We start from the raw sequence: 17,825 nt of genomic DNA on the forward strand, positions 1-17,825 counted from the left end.
AGCATCCTGGGTAAGGACTCTTAAAAACGTAGTAAGTAGGTTTGATAAAAAATATTAAAAATATATTTACTAATTATTACAACGCAAGTAAAATATAATTTCAGAACTGTCCTATCTATGTAAATAAACAAAATACAATATGAGGAGATTAGGTGGAGGAACGATGGTCGTCGACTTAGTTGCTCTGAAGTTACAGTGAGTGGGTCGCATATTGATCGCACAGCCGGTAGCCCCGAGATGGTAGACGCGACATGGGGAGTCCGTTAGGTAGACCGACGATATATATATTAAAGGTACCGTAAGATCGGTAATCGTTGTGATCTTTGGGGAAGGTTACTCCCTTGCAGTGGGAGCCTACAGGCTGAAAATAATAAGAAGATCGCACAGCCGATAGCCCCGAGACGGTAGACACGGCACGGGGACTCCACTAGGTAGACCGACGACATAGTAAAGGTACCGTAACACTGGTGATCGTTGTGATCTTTGGGGGAGGTTCTCCCTTGCAGTGGGAGCCTATGGGCTGAAAATAATAAGAAGATCGCACAGCCGATAGCCCGGAGACGGTAGACGTGGCATGTGGAGTCCGCTAGGTAGACCGACGATATAGTAAAGGTAACACCGGTAATCGTTATGATCTTTGGGGGGGGGGGGGTTACTCCCTTGCAGTGGGAGCCTATAGGCAGAAAATAATAAGAAGATCGCACAGCCGATAGCCCCGAGACGGTAGACACGGCATGGGACTCCACTAGGTAGACCGACGATATAGTAAAGGTAACACCGGTAATCGTTGTGATCTTTGGGGGGGGGGGGGTTACTCCCTTGCAGTGGGAGCCTATAAGCTGAAAATAATAAAAATCTACGAGTACTTGACATATTCTTTCTATTTCGTACATTTTAAGACATTAGTAAGCAGACAGCGGTAGAGAACGGTAGAGCGGTAGAATCGAATCCTAAGATACAATCTTATATAATTAACACCTTGTGCATTAATTATATAAGATTACCATTGCCCATAATCAAATTTCCAGAGGTTAAACAGCTGCGTTTTTTGCGAACCACAATAACACAATGCGATCACCAATCCACATCAAGCGGGGACATTATTGTATATACCATCTCAGAAATGCTTATACTACGCTTATATCTTGTAGTAATGTTTATCGACTAACAAGAAGAAAAATGTAATCACTGCGGTATATTACAATAATATATACTAACCATACGTAATTAATTATTGCTGAAGCCATAGATTTTTGGATATTTTACCGAACATTATTTGATAACAAATATGTTATAGATGAACTTGCTTAAAACTTTTACATCTATATCTAAGCGCTGTGTATAATAATTTTGTTAAATGTAACCACTGGTTTTGTTTGTAATTGTGGTATAGCAACTATATGAATTAGTAAATGAAATTTTTTTGTTATGCTCGCTTAAAAAGAATGTCTCCATCAAACATTAGCTTTGATGAATATAAATGTACCGACCGCTTGCGAGTGGATTTCTCTAAGTTAGTGTCTGATGAATTCAGCTGACTGAGTCTTCTTTTATTCAATTGATTAAATTTCAATGCTTAAATTGCGAGGGCGATTTGTTAAAATTTACAATTCTGCTGTCGCGGATGAAACGATTCATTGGTATTTTGTACATTGCATTTAATTCACTGAGGTATTTTTAATAGGGCGGTGGAGGGATGAGATTTGCGATAGTAAGTCGTGAGTTGGATTCTAGGAATATAATCCTAAATTATTCCCAATGGATTGCCAAGACAAGTTTCCAAATCGTCCGAAGCGTGGCGATTAAGGTTTATCCTCCCATAGATATCTTTCCGGAAGGCCTATGTTCTACAGTGGGCGTCTATGAGCTGAAACGTTGACGACATTTATGTGAAGTATTTTATCATACAACATGTACAATTATTTAGCAAAAAAACAACAATTTAATTATTATACTTTTCTATGTTTTTCTTCGCAGAAATCATGATTAAAAATATTTCACATAGATTTATGAACGTATGCATGATCTATTAGTATAAAATATTGAATTTTATATAAGTTTTGCTGTAAAACATTGTCGTGCTAAATATGTGAAGAATTTATTTCATACTATATTCGTGAAAACGTGAACAATTTTTTTAATACAATTTGTTTTATTTGACTGCCACAGTTTTAGATATCGGTGCTCTATAATATTGCAGTGCTAAATATATAAAAAAACGTGATTTATTAAATTTGTATAATACAGTATTTTATGTTCCATGATTCACAGATACGTGGAATTGTTCTTAATATATATTTACGTAAATAATTATTTGAATTATTTTTTCATATATATTATTAAATTTGAATATTATAGTATTAAAAATCGATAGTTTTGTACATGAATAAAAAAAATAAAAGAAGAATTATGGGAGATAATATTTACAATAATATACACATTTTTTTCTATGAAATAATAAATTTTAAAACAATTGTACAGAGGTTGCCAACCTACGGCACGCTGCAGGATAATTTTAGCTTACGAAAGATGAACAGCGATCAGTATTAATTAACCAGAGTCTGAAAGATTTACTAAGAAGTGTTTTAACGAATTTTTCACCCAATATTGAGAAGTAAAATAAATGTGTTTTATTTTTAACGTTTACAAAAATAAACACATTTTGTAAACGTGTTTACATGTTGTTAAAACAATTTCTTCATTTTTAATATATTTTCGCATAACTTTTAAAAACTAATAAGTTTTGAAATGCGACCCGAACTATCTATATACTTGGCTACCCCTGCTTTAGTGTTTAATGTTCGATATTTCTCTGAAATGCCATAGTAGAATATATTTATGGATAGATCCACAATTTCATAATAAAATCTATTGTTATTTTGAAATATTTTATTCCTGTGATACAATGTTATGTTACCTTTGTGCATTAATTAAAAAGGATTAACAATGCTCAGAAATAGGTTTTCAGAGGATGATCAGTAGCGTCATCTGCCTATACCACGCTGCGATCGCCAACTCACCTGCCATTCGAGGCGATTATGGTATATCCTCAAATATATATCTTTTGTGGAAGCCTAGGCCATGACCAACGATTCGTTCGTTCCTTTAGTTTGATTTCTTTTCATAAATATATATGAATAAATAACATACCTTTTCAGGAAACCATGGTGTGACGAATGGCATTTGAAACGTGTTGGTGTATGAATGCAGTGTGTCAAATGACTCCGGAGTAACAGCTCCCAGCATCGCGAACACGCCTCTCGCAAATTGGTTGCATACTGCACAGAGATATAAAATATTAGGCGCCATTTATATTTTTTATTTCATCAGTCTACCCCGTTTGGGCATAAAAACCGGACGAGAATAGAGATATTGCAGACGAAGAATTCTTTTTAAATAACCAAAAAATACATATGTTTCTTATTTTAATAAAATTAATAAATAAGGAAAGAAGTAGAGTTGTGTTGACTTGTTAAGAAATAAAAAACATGTTATTATTAACTCTCATTACATGTCCTGGAGATAGAATAATAAATAAGGAGATCTGCGAAGAATCAAAGTCAAGGTCAAAGTGGCAGTAGGGGGCATGTAGCTTGTACAGGGGACGGCTTTTGCGGTCGGAAGGTTCTCAAACAGCAGGTCAGGTCCCCACTAGGTAAACCTACAACAAAAATAAGGTCGTGGAAAGTCATTGGATGTGCGCATCGTGGTGGTCTATAAGAGAGGTCTATACCTTACAGTGGGGTCTATCGGATAAAAGAACTAAGAAGGCATAATAAGGTTCGTCGGGACGGCTAGTTTATTATAAGTTCTATTTTCGTACCACAATATCACATAAAAGTTAATATTTTTTATTCTTATTAATGAATGCTATTTGACGGTTATCATTTATAGCTTCACTCGGAGATAGCTAAGCTATAAAAGCGCCTAGCCTAGAGCTATTTAGAATCTCCTAGGACCCTTCTGCAATAATCTAGAAAAATACCGCGACTCTTCTCGTTGTCCATAAGTAATGCGATGTTCCTTTGTTCGACTCTTTGCTTCAACCTAAACTTGTAATCCGATCTCAGCGCACCAAAAACGGGACGTTGGTTATGATGATTGATGTTGGTTACCTATTGGCAATAAGCCGGGATCATAGCCTGTAATTTCAACTTATAAAGAGGCTTCTGTTTTAGCCAGTGGGTATCCAACAATGTTAATAATAAAAAGTAAAATCAATTTCGTAATAGACTTTTTGATTGAACGCTAATTAAACACTCTGTATTGATCTAAAAACAAATCACCAAACAATTTGGGTAAACATCTAATTTGTTTGGATAATTTGCATAGGGGAATTCCCGCGGTGGATGCTCAAACCGCAAAGGCGTAAATTGGACAGGTTTTCATGTATAATTTATACGTCATCATGGTTAAGCTGGTAAAGTAACGGCTGTAAATTGGTTTAACCATGAAAGGTGCTTATATTGTTCTATTGTTTAACATTCTGGGAATCAAAGATACAACAGATAATTGTCATTAAATTTTGATTAATTATAATTATCTATCATTATTTATACTCCATGACGTCTGTTAGATAAAGGTCTCATACATAGATTTTTAATAGAACCGGTATGAATAAAAAGTATTGTACAAAGATAGTTTAAGTAGTATAAAGTAGATGTAAAAGCCTTAAGGCTTTCCACACTTTTGTGGCAAAGGGAAGAACTATGTAAAAATGAATACAGGTTGACATAAATACCTAATAATAAAAAAATAGAGTAAACTAGAATAGACTAATATAATGTAAGTTAATTATAGTAGCGCTATGAACCGTTCAGATCAGAAAAAAAAGTAATAAGGTAAAGAAAAATCAAGGAACCTTAACGTAATATTATAAAAAGTCTTTGATACTTCACAATAAAGGTTGCAATCGACCTGGGTCCAGCTTCTTACGATCTACAAAGGTCGTCTGTCTACTTTATATATCGACGTCCTATGTTCCGCTTGTCGATCGTTGGTTTCTTCTCTAGAGACTTAAGATCTCTGTCGATTATTCTTTTACATTAATTTTTATTGATATTTTTATACTATGCATCGCTTGAAACCTTTCTAAACTTTTAAGCATTATATTATATATGCTATTTATATGGATATGTTTATAATGAGAAATTTACTACTATTAAAAAGTAAGGTGAAATTTTAATTTAAAACTCCCGGGAATTAGGGAGGCAGATATTTTTTTCTTATGTTGGTGGAACTGACTATAATATTTGCCGAGCGTTTGTTTGTTAAAAGTAAGAGTATTATTTGGTAAACTCAAACTATTTTAAAGGACGTTTTGTGTCTCAATCGCGTCGTCTCGATTGAAGTCAAAAGTGGTCAAGAACTAGACTAATATCATTCCGCGACCACCGTATTTGCCTGATTTGGCTCCGTCCGACTTTTGGTTATTCAGCAAACTTAATAAAGCATTGTAGGGATACAGTTTTGACATGATTGATGAGATTAAAACCGAATCGAAGATGGTTTTTAAGAAAGAAGAAGAGTATGCACCGGAAATGGACTATTCAGACTATTATTTTAAAAGCGTTAGGGATTGCTTTGAAGGGAATGAATTTGATTTGGAGGAATAAATAAATAATTTACGTTTTATTAACAAATATGCCTTACTTTTTGATTACAATATTATGACAGGTTACTTTTTTATTAAGATTGTGTTAATTTTCTAGTTTCTGTTGTCCCATTAACTGTTGGTATGGCATATAAACTTACAAAGTATATACGAATTTGTTAAGTTAATCAAAATACGTTGGATGTAGGCTTAAAATCGATCATATTGAAGTTCTATGGAAAAGCATTTTAAGCAGTGTAAGTATAAGTTAAAATGTTGACGACGATGAAAAACATGGGCATTTGTGTACACGATCTGTCGAAATATTCGCAATTCGATTAATTATATTATATTTGATAATATAACATTAAGGTGAGAAATAAAATTCTCACGAAGAAAAATGTAAATAAGTTAAGAAAATTCCCTTACTTCTCTTACTTTAAAGTATATTAAATTTGCCCCCAAATGACAGGCTTTTAAGATAATTGCTTTAAGGTGCAATTACAATGGACGAAGGTCCCTACTGCGGATGTCTATCAGGATGAAATAATATCAGATATAAAATGAATGAGAATTTTTTTTTTATTGTGAATCATTTTCTGTTTACATTTATTTACGTTAAGATGATATTTTTATAACAACTCTTTTCAGAAATAAATATTTACCCGAGATATAGGTAAATAAAAACCTATTTATTTTTAATTAAATTAATCATGATTACTAATAGCAGCTTAAGACGTCCGTCAAGGTTTGCCATACGTCCTTATTAAACTCGTAAAAGCTGTATCCTAGCCGCTACCAGCCAGTCTTATTGTTAATCTCTGGAAAAGGTCTTATTGCTAAAACGATGATGTTGATGATGAAATAGCTTCAACTTCACAAATATATGTAATAAAGTATTATTACAGATATTTGTGATAGTATTTATACAACGACTGTGGACTAGTTTTAAAGAGGGGTTTGGAAGTGTAGCGACGTATTTGCTGTGAAAAGATGCTATGAAAATCAACAATAGATTTTTTTGAAAGTGATGACTCTTCATCTTTTCAGCTGATGAATGCCAACTGCAAGGCATATGCCTTACTCAAAGATCGCCATAATGACCTGTCTTACACTGCCTGCATGCAACGAGTTACCGCGATCATAACTATGTTGTCGATCCAACTTGTAAGGGTCTTACTCACGCTGCATTTACCGTCTCGTAGTCAAACTCGAGAATTTTTCAGTCTCAACAGCCTGGAGATGATTACCGTCTTAAAAAATTTTAAGTGGAGACCATGGTCCTGCAAAACCATCATAGGAGTTCCATGCAAGGTGGACAGGTGACCTCGCTAAAGTTTTTGAAAAACGCTGATCATTTTTAACCACTATTATTGGAGAACTATAGAGAAGAATTATGAACAACAGCCAATAATTCTATCGCATGAAATATTCTTCTATTATTGTGAGTCAAAAAAAAACAATTTAAGTTTATCATTATCAGATGAAGTCGCGCTTAGAACCCTTTGATTTCATCGAGTCATTTCTTTTATGACGTAATTGATAACCATAAAGATTTATTATAATATGAATAAATAAATAAATAATTGAATTAATTCTAGAGATGAAAATACATGAAATACATATTTTCGTACTGACCGTAAATACAGTGTTATAGAATTTATATTAATATTATACAAAGTTCTGAACACATGAAAGCATTAAATTAAATTACTATTAAATGAATTCAAAGCTTTTGGTTCTATATAAATGCTTTATGTAATTAATAAATAAATCTAGTTCAGTTTAATTTGTACATTAATTACATATTTAATATAGATAGTACTTAATATATGTAGATAGAGAGAATTGTTAAATTGAAATGAAAATAGATGGCCGCTGAAGCTCTAATACGATAAAAAGGAGAACACAGACTGAAACAACCTTTTTTAATGTCATCAGAAGACGCTTCATGTTGGCTGCTTCCAATTGTAGTTATTGAAAGACGATAATGAAAATAAAAAAAATATGTGAAAAAATTAAAACACAAGGTAGAGGGTACGAGAGGCTCCCAATAGCGAGGGCCATTTAAAAAAAAAGAAAAAAGAAAAAAAATCGTCGTTATTAGATATCAAGGAGGGAGACCAACATGCAGCAGTGGAGGTTCTATGTCTGAAATGATGACTATGTTTAGCGATAAAAATACATCACTGACTATCTCATAAAATATACTTGTATTCAATATATAATTACTTTTTTTTAAATTTCGAAATAAGTAAATAGAGTAGAAAATACATACATGTAAAGGTTTACTTTGAGTATTACTAAAATACATACCGGTTGTGTTTATGGGTGCATGACGGAAAAACTACTGAACTGATCCAAATGCGGTTTCGCTTCACGAGAGCCTATCGTTCTATCCAAACATATTGGTACATTTTATCATGGTAGTTTTGAGGTTGACGTAAAAATATTCTCGGGGCCAAGTATGAAGGGAAAAATCTATACAATTAAGTGATGAAATATTTGTTATCTTAACCTTTCATCAAAAAACTCCAAATAAAAATTATAAATACTAAAATCCTCATTAGTGCGTCGGAAATTGTTCAACATATATTAGTATATAAACTGTATATCGGGCTAAAGTCAACCAGTTAATAAAAGCGACCCAGATAGAAGAAATAAGGAGTTAAATCATGAAGTTCCGGAATACTCTTCGAGCAAGCACCAATAGGTTATCATAAGCCCGCGTATACTATCTTCCTGTGCTATAGACAAATCAAACCTAACACAAGTGTCTTTACATGGGTACAAATATGTTAATATAGGATTGCCATTAGTCACAAGTTTCCAGAGGATGGGCAGCAGTGTCTTCTGCGTACCATAATACCACACTGCGATCACAAAACCACCTGCCAGCGTGGTTATTATGGTACAAATATATTTGGCGTGCTCTATGCCTTATGGGCGTGTATGGGCGTGTATAGAACGACGGCGACCAAATCCCAAAAGAACAATATAGATACAATTTTAGTTCAGGAAATTTCGACTCAACTACATGAGCGAGTATATGAAGTATCTTAAAAAATACAGGATGATTATTTATTGTTTTAAAAGCTTTAAAAATATATGGTACACCATCAATAAATACGAACTAATTTTATAGTTAAAAAAATACTTTATACTGCCAGATATTATTGAAATGTCCGATTTTATAGAGAAAATTTAATATTGATTAATTGGTACAGGATGTTTAGAAGTAGATGGATTTATATGTTATGCTATTAAAATGAACATTTACATCTATAATGTATTTACGCTTAAAAGCAGCCCATCCTGTATATAGCAAACCCTTTAGTCCAATAAACTTACTCTGGCTCTTGCAAAGTGAAACAATGTAAGACTTGGAAATTATTTGATTACAGTTTCCTTTGTTACCTGTGTGTCATCATGTATATACAAATCGTCTATTAACAATTCATATGCCATTGCTTCATCTACATAGATATACGTTTAAGTGCACTTGTAATTTATTTATATCTGTATAGGCAGACACGGCTCAATTTATTACCAGACGGTACGGTCTAATCATGTATATGCAATGGAAATGTAACAGCCGGATCACAATGTAAAACATCTTAGAACAAAGCTAATATCTGTTCTGTCCTTTCGTGATCTGTATTGTTTGTATTATGTAACATTAAGTTAAAGATTAATGCATTTATTTATCAGTAAATGCACCGACAGGTTTCATGATTTTTTTCCACGTGTCTTCTTTCGCGACCTTTAAAAAGGAGGGATTTAACACTAGTCAAAATAAATACGTAAATCAATGATGCAAGTAGTGTGAAAATAGAAAAATGAAAATATAAATTAATGTAAATGTGAGAAAAAAGAAAACAAAGAAATAAAAATTAAGCAAAACAAAATAAAATGTAAACCGGTAGTATTCTGGTGAGAAAGCAGCGAATGTTAGGTGATGAATTCAGATAAGGCTGGTGATGGATTAACGAAAGAAATTGTGAATAATGAAAAATGAATAAATAAATGACATTGAGAAAGAAAAAAGTTGAGAACGCTATTATTATGATGATAAAAATATTTATATATACTTTGTAGCCTCTTTGTACCCAAGACAGGGGAAGTGAAACGCCATTAAAAACAAAAAAAAATCCAAATGTCTGAGACCTTTTGGTTTTTGGTTACACTAATTATCATTTCTATTTTTTATATTTCTTCTCAATGCTAATTTTTTTTGCCTATACGATGCCTAATCATTACTGCCTTGTAATTTATCTAAATTGATAAATGCTAAATATTAATTTATTTATATTATTAAGTGCCCTCTATAATATTTATTTCTTAACCTATACTTTTATAATGTGTATTTCCTATTCTTTTATTTAAGTTTAAATTAAAATTTATTTGCTCGCCGTTTATTATACAAATAGAGACTAAGGGTGATAGGCGTTAGGAATAGTTTTATGATATTAAAAGTTTTAAGCTTCCAGTTCATGAGAAAAAGAAATATACTCCAGGGCATTAACTTTATAGATGTATTTAATATCTTAATGATAAAAAAGCTTCCTACGAGAAAAGTTTTCTATTTTCTTCAATGTATGACTGTTAGTAATAAATCGCGATATATTTTTTTTAATTTTCATTTCAAACTGACTGATTGGGTCATTTAAAACCTCTTTGTATTTATATTTGTTTTTTATACTTTTTATTTTGACGTTTCGTACCGAGATGCGATTTTGAATATTATTTTCTTTATTCAGTCAGTCTATTGTTAAGTATTATTTTGCTGTTACCTAGTTATGTAAAATTATAATTAAATTACCACTATCATATTCATATATTTAATCTGTTTACACAGTGCACGCGCTCGCCAATAATAACATATTTAAAAATAGAACAGAAATAAACAACTTCTAGATATTTAGTTAATAAACAACGCACTTATCTTAAATAACCGTAATTAAAATTATAAAATGAATGACGTAAAATTCGCAGTCCGAAGGACACGGCTATCCGGAAAATACTTGTCATTAGAGCAAATAGGCGAGCCACCCGCGGTCGGCGTTCCTCCTCTTTCATGGGCAATTTGCTTTTGTTCCTCCTTTTAATTTCCGTGTCAGTATTTTCGTATTATTCCCCTCTCTGTGTTATTTTTTTTATTTCGCTAGATACGAAATATGTTCCCACTTCTATCTATTGTTCATATTTTTTTCGCGGGTGAAAAAAAAAAAAGCCGTGGCTGTATCTCGGCGAGGAACAAACGCAACAATCCCCGTGTCGTCGTTTCACTGTTGCGATAAGTTTGATGCCGGCTTTCGAGAGAAATGTCTCCGAGGGATTTGTCTCTATGCTCCGAGAAAAAAAAATATTAAAAAAGTTTATGAATAACCTTATTTCGTAGCGCTTCGCCCTTCATAAATGTTCACAGATTTAGACCTACGAGCGGCAAGGGATAGGTAAATAACAATGAAAAAATTCTAAACACCAGTATTTTTTTTAATGTCTGCCACCTTTCTTACTTCATAACAGTTAGTACATTCAATTATTCGTAACATCGTCCCTAATGGATCATTAACATAACACTTGCGTCATGAGAACAATTCTAGAACATTCTAATATGATAGAAATTAGAAACAGATTTGATTATAAACCATATTTGTATAGGTTACCTTATTTTAGAATATAGCACAACATACTCTGACACGTTTTTTGTGCTTAGTCTTACAATTACATTAATAACGGAGTAAAATAATTTATTTCCAATATTATTCCCGACCTAGGAACCCATAATTATTATACTACTTGAAAAAAAAACAATACAATGTAATACCTCAAAATAGACTTTATTGTATGTATGTCAGATGAACGACGATATTGAAAAAGTTTGAAAAACGCTGTACAGGTCGATCCCAACTATTTCTTTTAGAAATTTACGATAGATTTCTATGTTCAGTAATGGACGTAGTATAGCTTATATAATAATGATGATTAAGACATAAACTTAAATTAAACTGAGGTTAAATTTAATTAAGGTTTGGTCATGTGTCCATTTCTAATTAAACTAATGTGTATTTTGTTGTGTTCACACACAACCTTGTGGAGGTCTTGAACTTTAAAGTTGAGATTAAAAAAATCCAACTTAAACTCCGAAGCCTAAAGTATGATATTATTCAACAAAAATTTTATATCAAATATAAATTTAACTCGAAAGCTTAAATTTCAAATAACGCAATTCTCTTAAAGTTAATAACGAATCGACATCATGAAAGTAACCATTCATTATTATATTTGTCTGTTAATTCTAAATTTCATATTGCGACCGAGTCAAATTGTGAAGTTAATATCATTAAGGTTATATTTACTTTAAGTACCATCCAAAGTTAAGACATTTATTATTTATGCTTAAGCTGTTATAATTTGGTCTATTGTACTCCAATAAAACTGAGTTTCTGCTCTTAATAATTTGACTTAATTTTTTTTGTATTAATAGATAAATGTAATTTTTTTATTTTAGATCTATTTGTAAGGCATACATCCAACCATTGTTGGACATTCCTCTTTTAATTTTCAGCCGATAGATGTCCGCTGAAAGGTAAAAGCCTCCTCCAAATGTCGCAACATCAACCGGTCCTGCACTGCCCACATTCATCAACTTCTCAGAACTGGAACTATGTCGTCAGTCTACCAAGAAGGAGTTTACCCACGCCGCGTCTACCGGGGTCTACCTTGTAAAATATTCATAAGTGGTAAAACAATATGGACTGCTTTAAGACTGTGTAGCGAAATAATCACAGAATGAAAGGCGATACAGAGAGAAAGAGAAAGATAGTGGAATTGTGGAAAGAAAAAAATGAACGACAGATAATATGAAGTATGAAAGAGGAGAAAGAAAATAAAATAAAAAAAAGTATGTGAAAAAAATAAAATAAATGTAAACCAAAAGACCCTGTCAAACACCAGATAGGGGGTACGAGAGGATCCCAATAACGGGAGCCAAAAAAAAAAGAAATAATCACAGCTGGCAAAACGTTTTCTCTTATCTGTCAATCCATCGGTCTACGCATGCGCAAAATGTAAGGACGCGCGGCGTATGATTAGTAGGCGGTTGTCAAAATCGCGTCTCACGCCGAAAAATATTATGAAATATAAAATGGCGAACGGCGACAACTGATATATGTGTTATTGTTCGTGAATTTGTATTAAATCTATAGTGCTGTGATAGAACATGGAATTAAAGACTATCTTGTATCAATTTTGAATCGATGTTTAATATTTACAGATGAGTGGTAAAAGTTTTCTGTAAAAATTATTTCATTTGCATGACGAATAATTTATTATGGCGTTGGTCTATCTTGTAGTTGTAGGCGGATGACTTTTAAAATAAACTGTGTCTATCTTTCATCCAAGCGTTTTAATTTTTGTGCTAACCTAACCTGTTAAACGCCACCAAAACTGTATTAGATCACGCGTCGAAATCGTTCATCGTGTCGATCTTTCGGAAAAGCCTATATCATCAGTGGGCGCCTATCGGCTGTGAAGAAGCAGAAGGAGATCTTTTATCATTTTTTTGATCCATGAAATTTTTAAATTTACTTCATGATAATGAAAAACCCACACATGGTAACCTTAATTTTATCTTATATACATTTATAGGCATAAACAAAGTTCTCTATCGTGTTTTTATTAAATGTGTGAATTCCGTTTTATATTTTGGACATATACAGTATCTTCAACCGATCTTGAAAATTAATTGGTTCTATAATCTCAATTTCTCTTTTCATTACAGTACGCCGTGCCCTTCTTGAGAAGTCTCGAGGTATTCTATAACGAACTTTTTTCAAACAATTATATTTTTACTCAGGCAATAGTAGAATCTAGTTACTATCTACATTTGATCAGAAATGCTGGCAGGTGATCACACCGACGTGCTCTTTTACCCTATGCCAAACCAAAATAACTTGAGATTTGTCGATAACATTTTGCGTAACTTAATTTCACACATTACCTATATTTTAAAACTTAGCTCCTACGAAACATAAGCTAATATAATTTTAACAAATAAAAATTATTTAAAATATTGTTATATGATATTATAAATAGATATTTTTTTTACATGCGAATATGTCAGTGTTGTATGAAATTTCCGTGGGTATTTTTATGATAGTGTATAATAAAGAAAATCTCTTTAATCTTTCGACTGATTCACAAAATTAGCGTTGATATCCATAGACGAGAGGTAATAGAAAAAAAACCCTTGAAAGTTCGGGTAGGTAACGTCTGGTGTTTTGATTAAGAGACTAAAAAAAAAGAAATCGCAGTATTCATATCACAACACTAGCTGACGAAACTTTCATTAAAACCTCCGACAAGCTCCCTCACCTTTTCGAGGACAATGGCTTACGTTATTTCACGTTATTATAATTTATTTTGAAGATAATACCTTGTAATTTATTAAAATTTAATACAAAATTCATATATTTAATAAAAGTGATTGTATTTAAAAATATGTTTAGAATTTAAATTTTTAAAACTAGTAGTAACAATGACTGAACATTCTTACAGTCTAGATTGTGGTATCTCTATCATTTAGCCGTTTACGATGTTCAATGATGGGCATAGATTTTCCCCATATATAAAACATTGCAATAGAACCAATTGAAAGCGACCTGATTTGCACCTCTTTCGACAATCTTAATATGATTGTCTATCCTCGTTGTGAACTTTGGTTTGCGTTGCATTGATTATATTACAAAAAAATATAAATTACCGATATTAATGCCATGCCTAATAAACATCGCTCGGTCTAGAATAGAAGAAGTTGACTCAGTTTCAATTGTCTTTTTATAAGGTCATACGATTATATGGTGATTTAATAAGATGCAATAGTTGAACATGAGATTTCAGTGACTTGTTGTGAATGGTAAAATGTAAGGCGTTCTTGACTTCTTTTGTAGTAAATTCGCCATATGAAACCTTCTTTTTACATGTTAAACATGTCTCTGGCTACTTATAATTAGGCTTTGATAAAAACTAAATACGAGAATGTTTGGAAAATTTAATCTAAAAGGTGTTAATAAAATAATCATCTAACGTTTTCCCAAGCAGAAATAGATCTAACAAAAAAAAGTTAATAAGAAAATACTTTGGACTTATTTTTAATCTATTAAATGCTCACATAATATAGAGAATCATAAATAAATATATACTTATACTTAGTCTGGCCATAAATACTGTTACTATTCAAAAAAAGAAAATATTACGTTTGAATTTGGAATCTGTCATTTTTATATGATTGCTTGATGTGTTTTCTTATTTTCGCGCCATTATATTGTTAAATATTTTGTTATATTAAAATGGAGTGGGGTGATAAAGAGAACCGAATCGCTGTGATTGCCTTACATAAAGTAGGTATGGAGAAAAGTGCAATTTTTAAAACCCTCCACCTGCTTGGTATTAGTCAAATGTTTGTTTACCGGGCTATTGATAGGTACAATGATAGCTCCTCTGTTTGTGACAAAAAAGGTTTGGCCGTCCACGTACCGTTCGTGTGAAAAAGGTGATTAAAGCAGTTAGGGAAAGAATTCGAAGAAATCCTGTCCGTAAGCAAAAGATTTTATCTCGGGAGATGAAGATAGCTCCTAGAACCATGTCGCGTATATTAAAAGATGACTTAGGACTTGCAGCCTATAAGAGACGTACTGGTCACTTCTTAACTGATAATTTAAAGAAGAATAGGGTGGTAAAATCCAAACAACTACTTAAGCGGTACGCAAAGGGAGGTCACAAAAAAATTTTGTTTACGGATGAGAAAATTTTTACAATTGAGCAGTATTTTAATAAACAAAATGACCGTATTTATGCTGGAAGCTCTAAAGAAGCTTCGCAATTAGTAAACAGAGTACAACGTGGGCATTATCCCACTTCAGTGATGGTTTGGTGGGGTGTTAGCTATGAAGGGGTGACTGAGCCATATTTTTGTGAAAAAGGTATTAAAACGTCGGCACAAGTTTATCAAAATACCATTCTTGAGACGGTAGTTAAGCCTTTAACTAACACCATGTTCAATAACAAAGAATGGTGCTTTCAACAAGACTCGGCACCGGGTCATAGAGCTCGATCCACCCAATCTTGGTTGAAAACTAACGTTCCGGACTTTATCAGCACTGAAAACTGGCCGTCGTCAAGTCCTGACCTAAATCCATTGGATTATGATTTATGGTCAGTTTTAGAGAGTAAGGCTTGCTCTAAACGCCATGATAATTTGGAGTCCCTAAAACGATCCATTCGGTTGGCAGTGAAGAATTTTCCTCTAGAAAGAGTTCGTGCTGCTATTGATAACTGGCCTCAACGTTTAAAAGACTGTATTGCAGCCAATGGAGACCACTTCGAATAAACATTGTATATTTTTAATAGTTATATATTGATGTATTAAACTAACTCACTATGAAAGGAATAAATGTTACGTATAAAAAAAAATCGTGCTTTTCTTTATAACAATATTTATGGCAAGACTAAGTATGTATGAAACACGAGGATTGATTTCCAGGTGACCTGTTTTTTTACACTTGTGTCAAATGACGTCATACTCACTGAGCCGGGATAGCTTGAATGCGTCGGCGGTGTTAATGACGTCGACATAGGCCTGGAACTCTAGGCGTCTGCTGCTAATATTTTGATTGTGGACCGTCAGGGCGTATTTGAATACATTCTGTATCTCTTCAGTGTTCTGATCGAAGATTGCACCTGGAAATAAAAGTCACTTTAGAATTTTTCGGTTATTAAGTTAAACATTTAAGTTTATTTATGAAGACTGCATATGATTATCGTTAATTTATTTTTGTCATATATATCTTGGTATATCGTTTGATTTAAAATTCAAAACATGTCTGACATCCAGTAAGACGATGCTCTAACAAGATGCCTAAATGCCAACAGTGATATTACGAGTAATATATTTTTATGCACTTTATCAAGAGGTATAAAAAATTTTAGTATCTTTAATGAAAGATGCGAATATTGTTTTCAAATTTGTAACATTTATCTTGGCCTCAAAAAAATGACAGTCAAACCAAATTAATTAGAAATTGTATAGTAAATTTCCCGTTTATGATATCCTTTAAAATAAAAATTAATCTACGTGGCGTGCGAACACACTGGCATGTAACCACCATCTCCTGAATACATTCTTAAAGTAGTCCATATTGTATTTTCACTTAAGAATCCTTTACTCAGTTGATCCTATAGACGCGGAGTGGGTTTGCCCCCCATTAGGTTGTTCGACGACATAGATAAGGTAGCTGGCTACGGCACCCTAAGACCGGTGTTCGTGACTTTGGCCTTGCAGTGACCGTACTAAAAAGAATTTATATCATTGGCCGCTTTTTGGTAAAAAAAAATCTCGTGTCTAAAAGTTTGAGTTACTCGATTTTGTCACGATATCGATAATGGTTGAATCTATTAAAATTATTACGTAATAAAATTTTCGATTAAAAAGAAACATAAGTATAAACGGAGATATAAAATAAATCGTTGGTTAACAAATTCAATTTTTATCTTTATTTATAACGTTCATAAATTACAGTAAGAAGATGTACAAAAACAATAGAGAGTAATTTATTGAATCAAGAGTAATGGAGTGTATCCGTGGAGGTCTTTATCTGAAGTATTGAAAAAGCTGGGGTCGTATCCCGCTCCGGGATGACGTCATCGTCTTGAAATATGACCGCTGACCAAAACGCTTATCGAAATCACTGAAGCAACCGTTCGCTTGCCCCTTTAATGCCCGCAGAATCCGCAACTCCGCCTTACTCCACGTGGCTGGAAACTATTACGTTGTCTTTTTTCACTGCCAACGCCTTCGGACATTACCCCTAAGAGCCATTCTCAAACGCTATATCCAGTAATATTTCTTCCATTTCCAGTGTCATTTTCTTTCAGCGTTACAGCGGATTCTTTTTTATTATCCCGCTTTTCAATGCTCGTGATTTTACGTGTTTTTTCTACTTGGTTAAAAATAAAGTTTTAAATTGGTTAAATGCGGTAAATATCCTTAAAATTCATATTAAAATGAATTATTGTTTACTATGTGTCCCTATAGACCTTGTATTTGCAGAAGTTTTTAACTGTCCCGTTATTTAAATAATAAATTAACGTAACATATTTCACAACATACATAAAGATTCATTCATTTAAAGATTTTACTCCTATAACAATACACCGTGAATATTGAAAT

The 17,825-nt window shown here is 32.8% G+C and overlaps 1 protein-coding gene across 1 annotated transcript in view; it reads right to left on the bottom strand.

The window, feature by feature from the left end:
- Nucleotides 1–17,474, bottom strand: part of LOC137924171 (glutamate receptor 1-like) — a 113,118-nt gene extending 95,644 nt beyond the window's left edge. Inside the window, exons 1-3 of the mRNA XM_068767570.1 lie at nucleotides 17,462–17,474; nucleotides 16,184–16,336; nucleotides 3,151–3,278 (exon numbers count right to left, since the gene is read on the bottom strand). Of these exons, the coding sequence (XP_068623671.1) occupies nucleotides 3,151–3,278; nucleotides 16,184–16,336; nucleotides 17,462–17,474 (294 nt within the window). The remainder of the gene's footprint in view (nucleotides 1–3,150; nucleotides 3,279–16,183; nucleotides 16,337–17,461) is intronic.
- Between the last annotated feature and the right edge of the window lie 351 nt (nucleotides 17,475–17,825).

The sequence above is a fragment of the Battus philenor genome, unplaced genomic scaffold, assembly GCF_028537555.1.
Source record: "Battus philenor isolate CCGP_79_NKW_IND1 unplaced genomic scaffold, ilBatPhil1.0.hap1 SCAF_1, whole genome shotgun sequence".
NCBI classification, from domain to species: Eukaryota; Metazoa; Arthropoda; class Insecta; order Lepidoptera; family Papilionidae; genus Battus; species Battus philenor.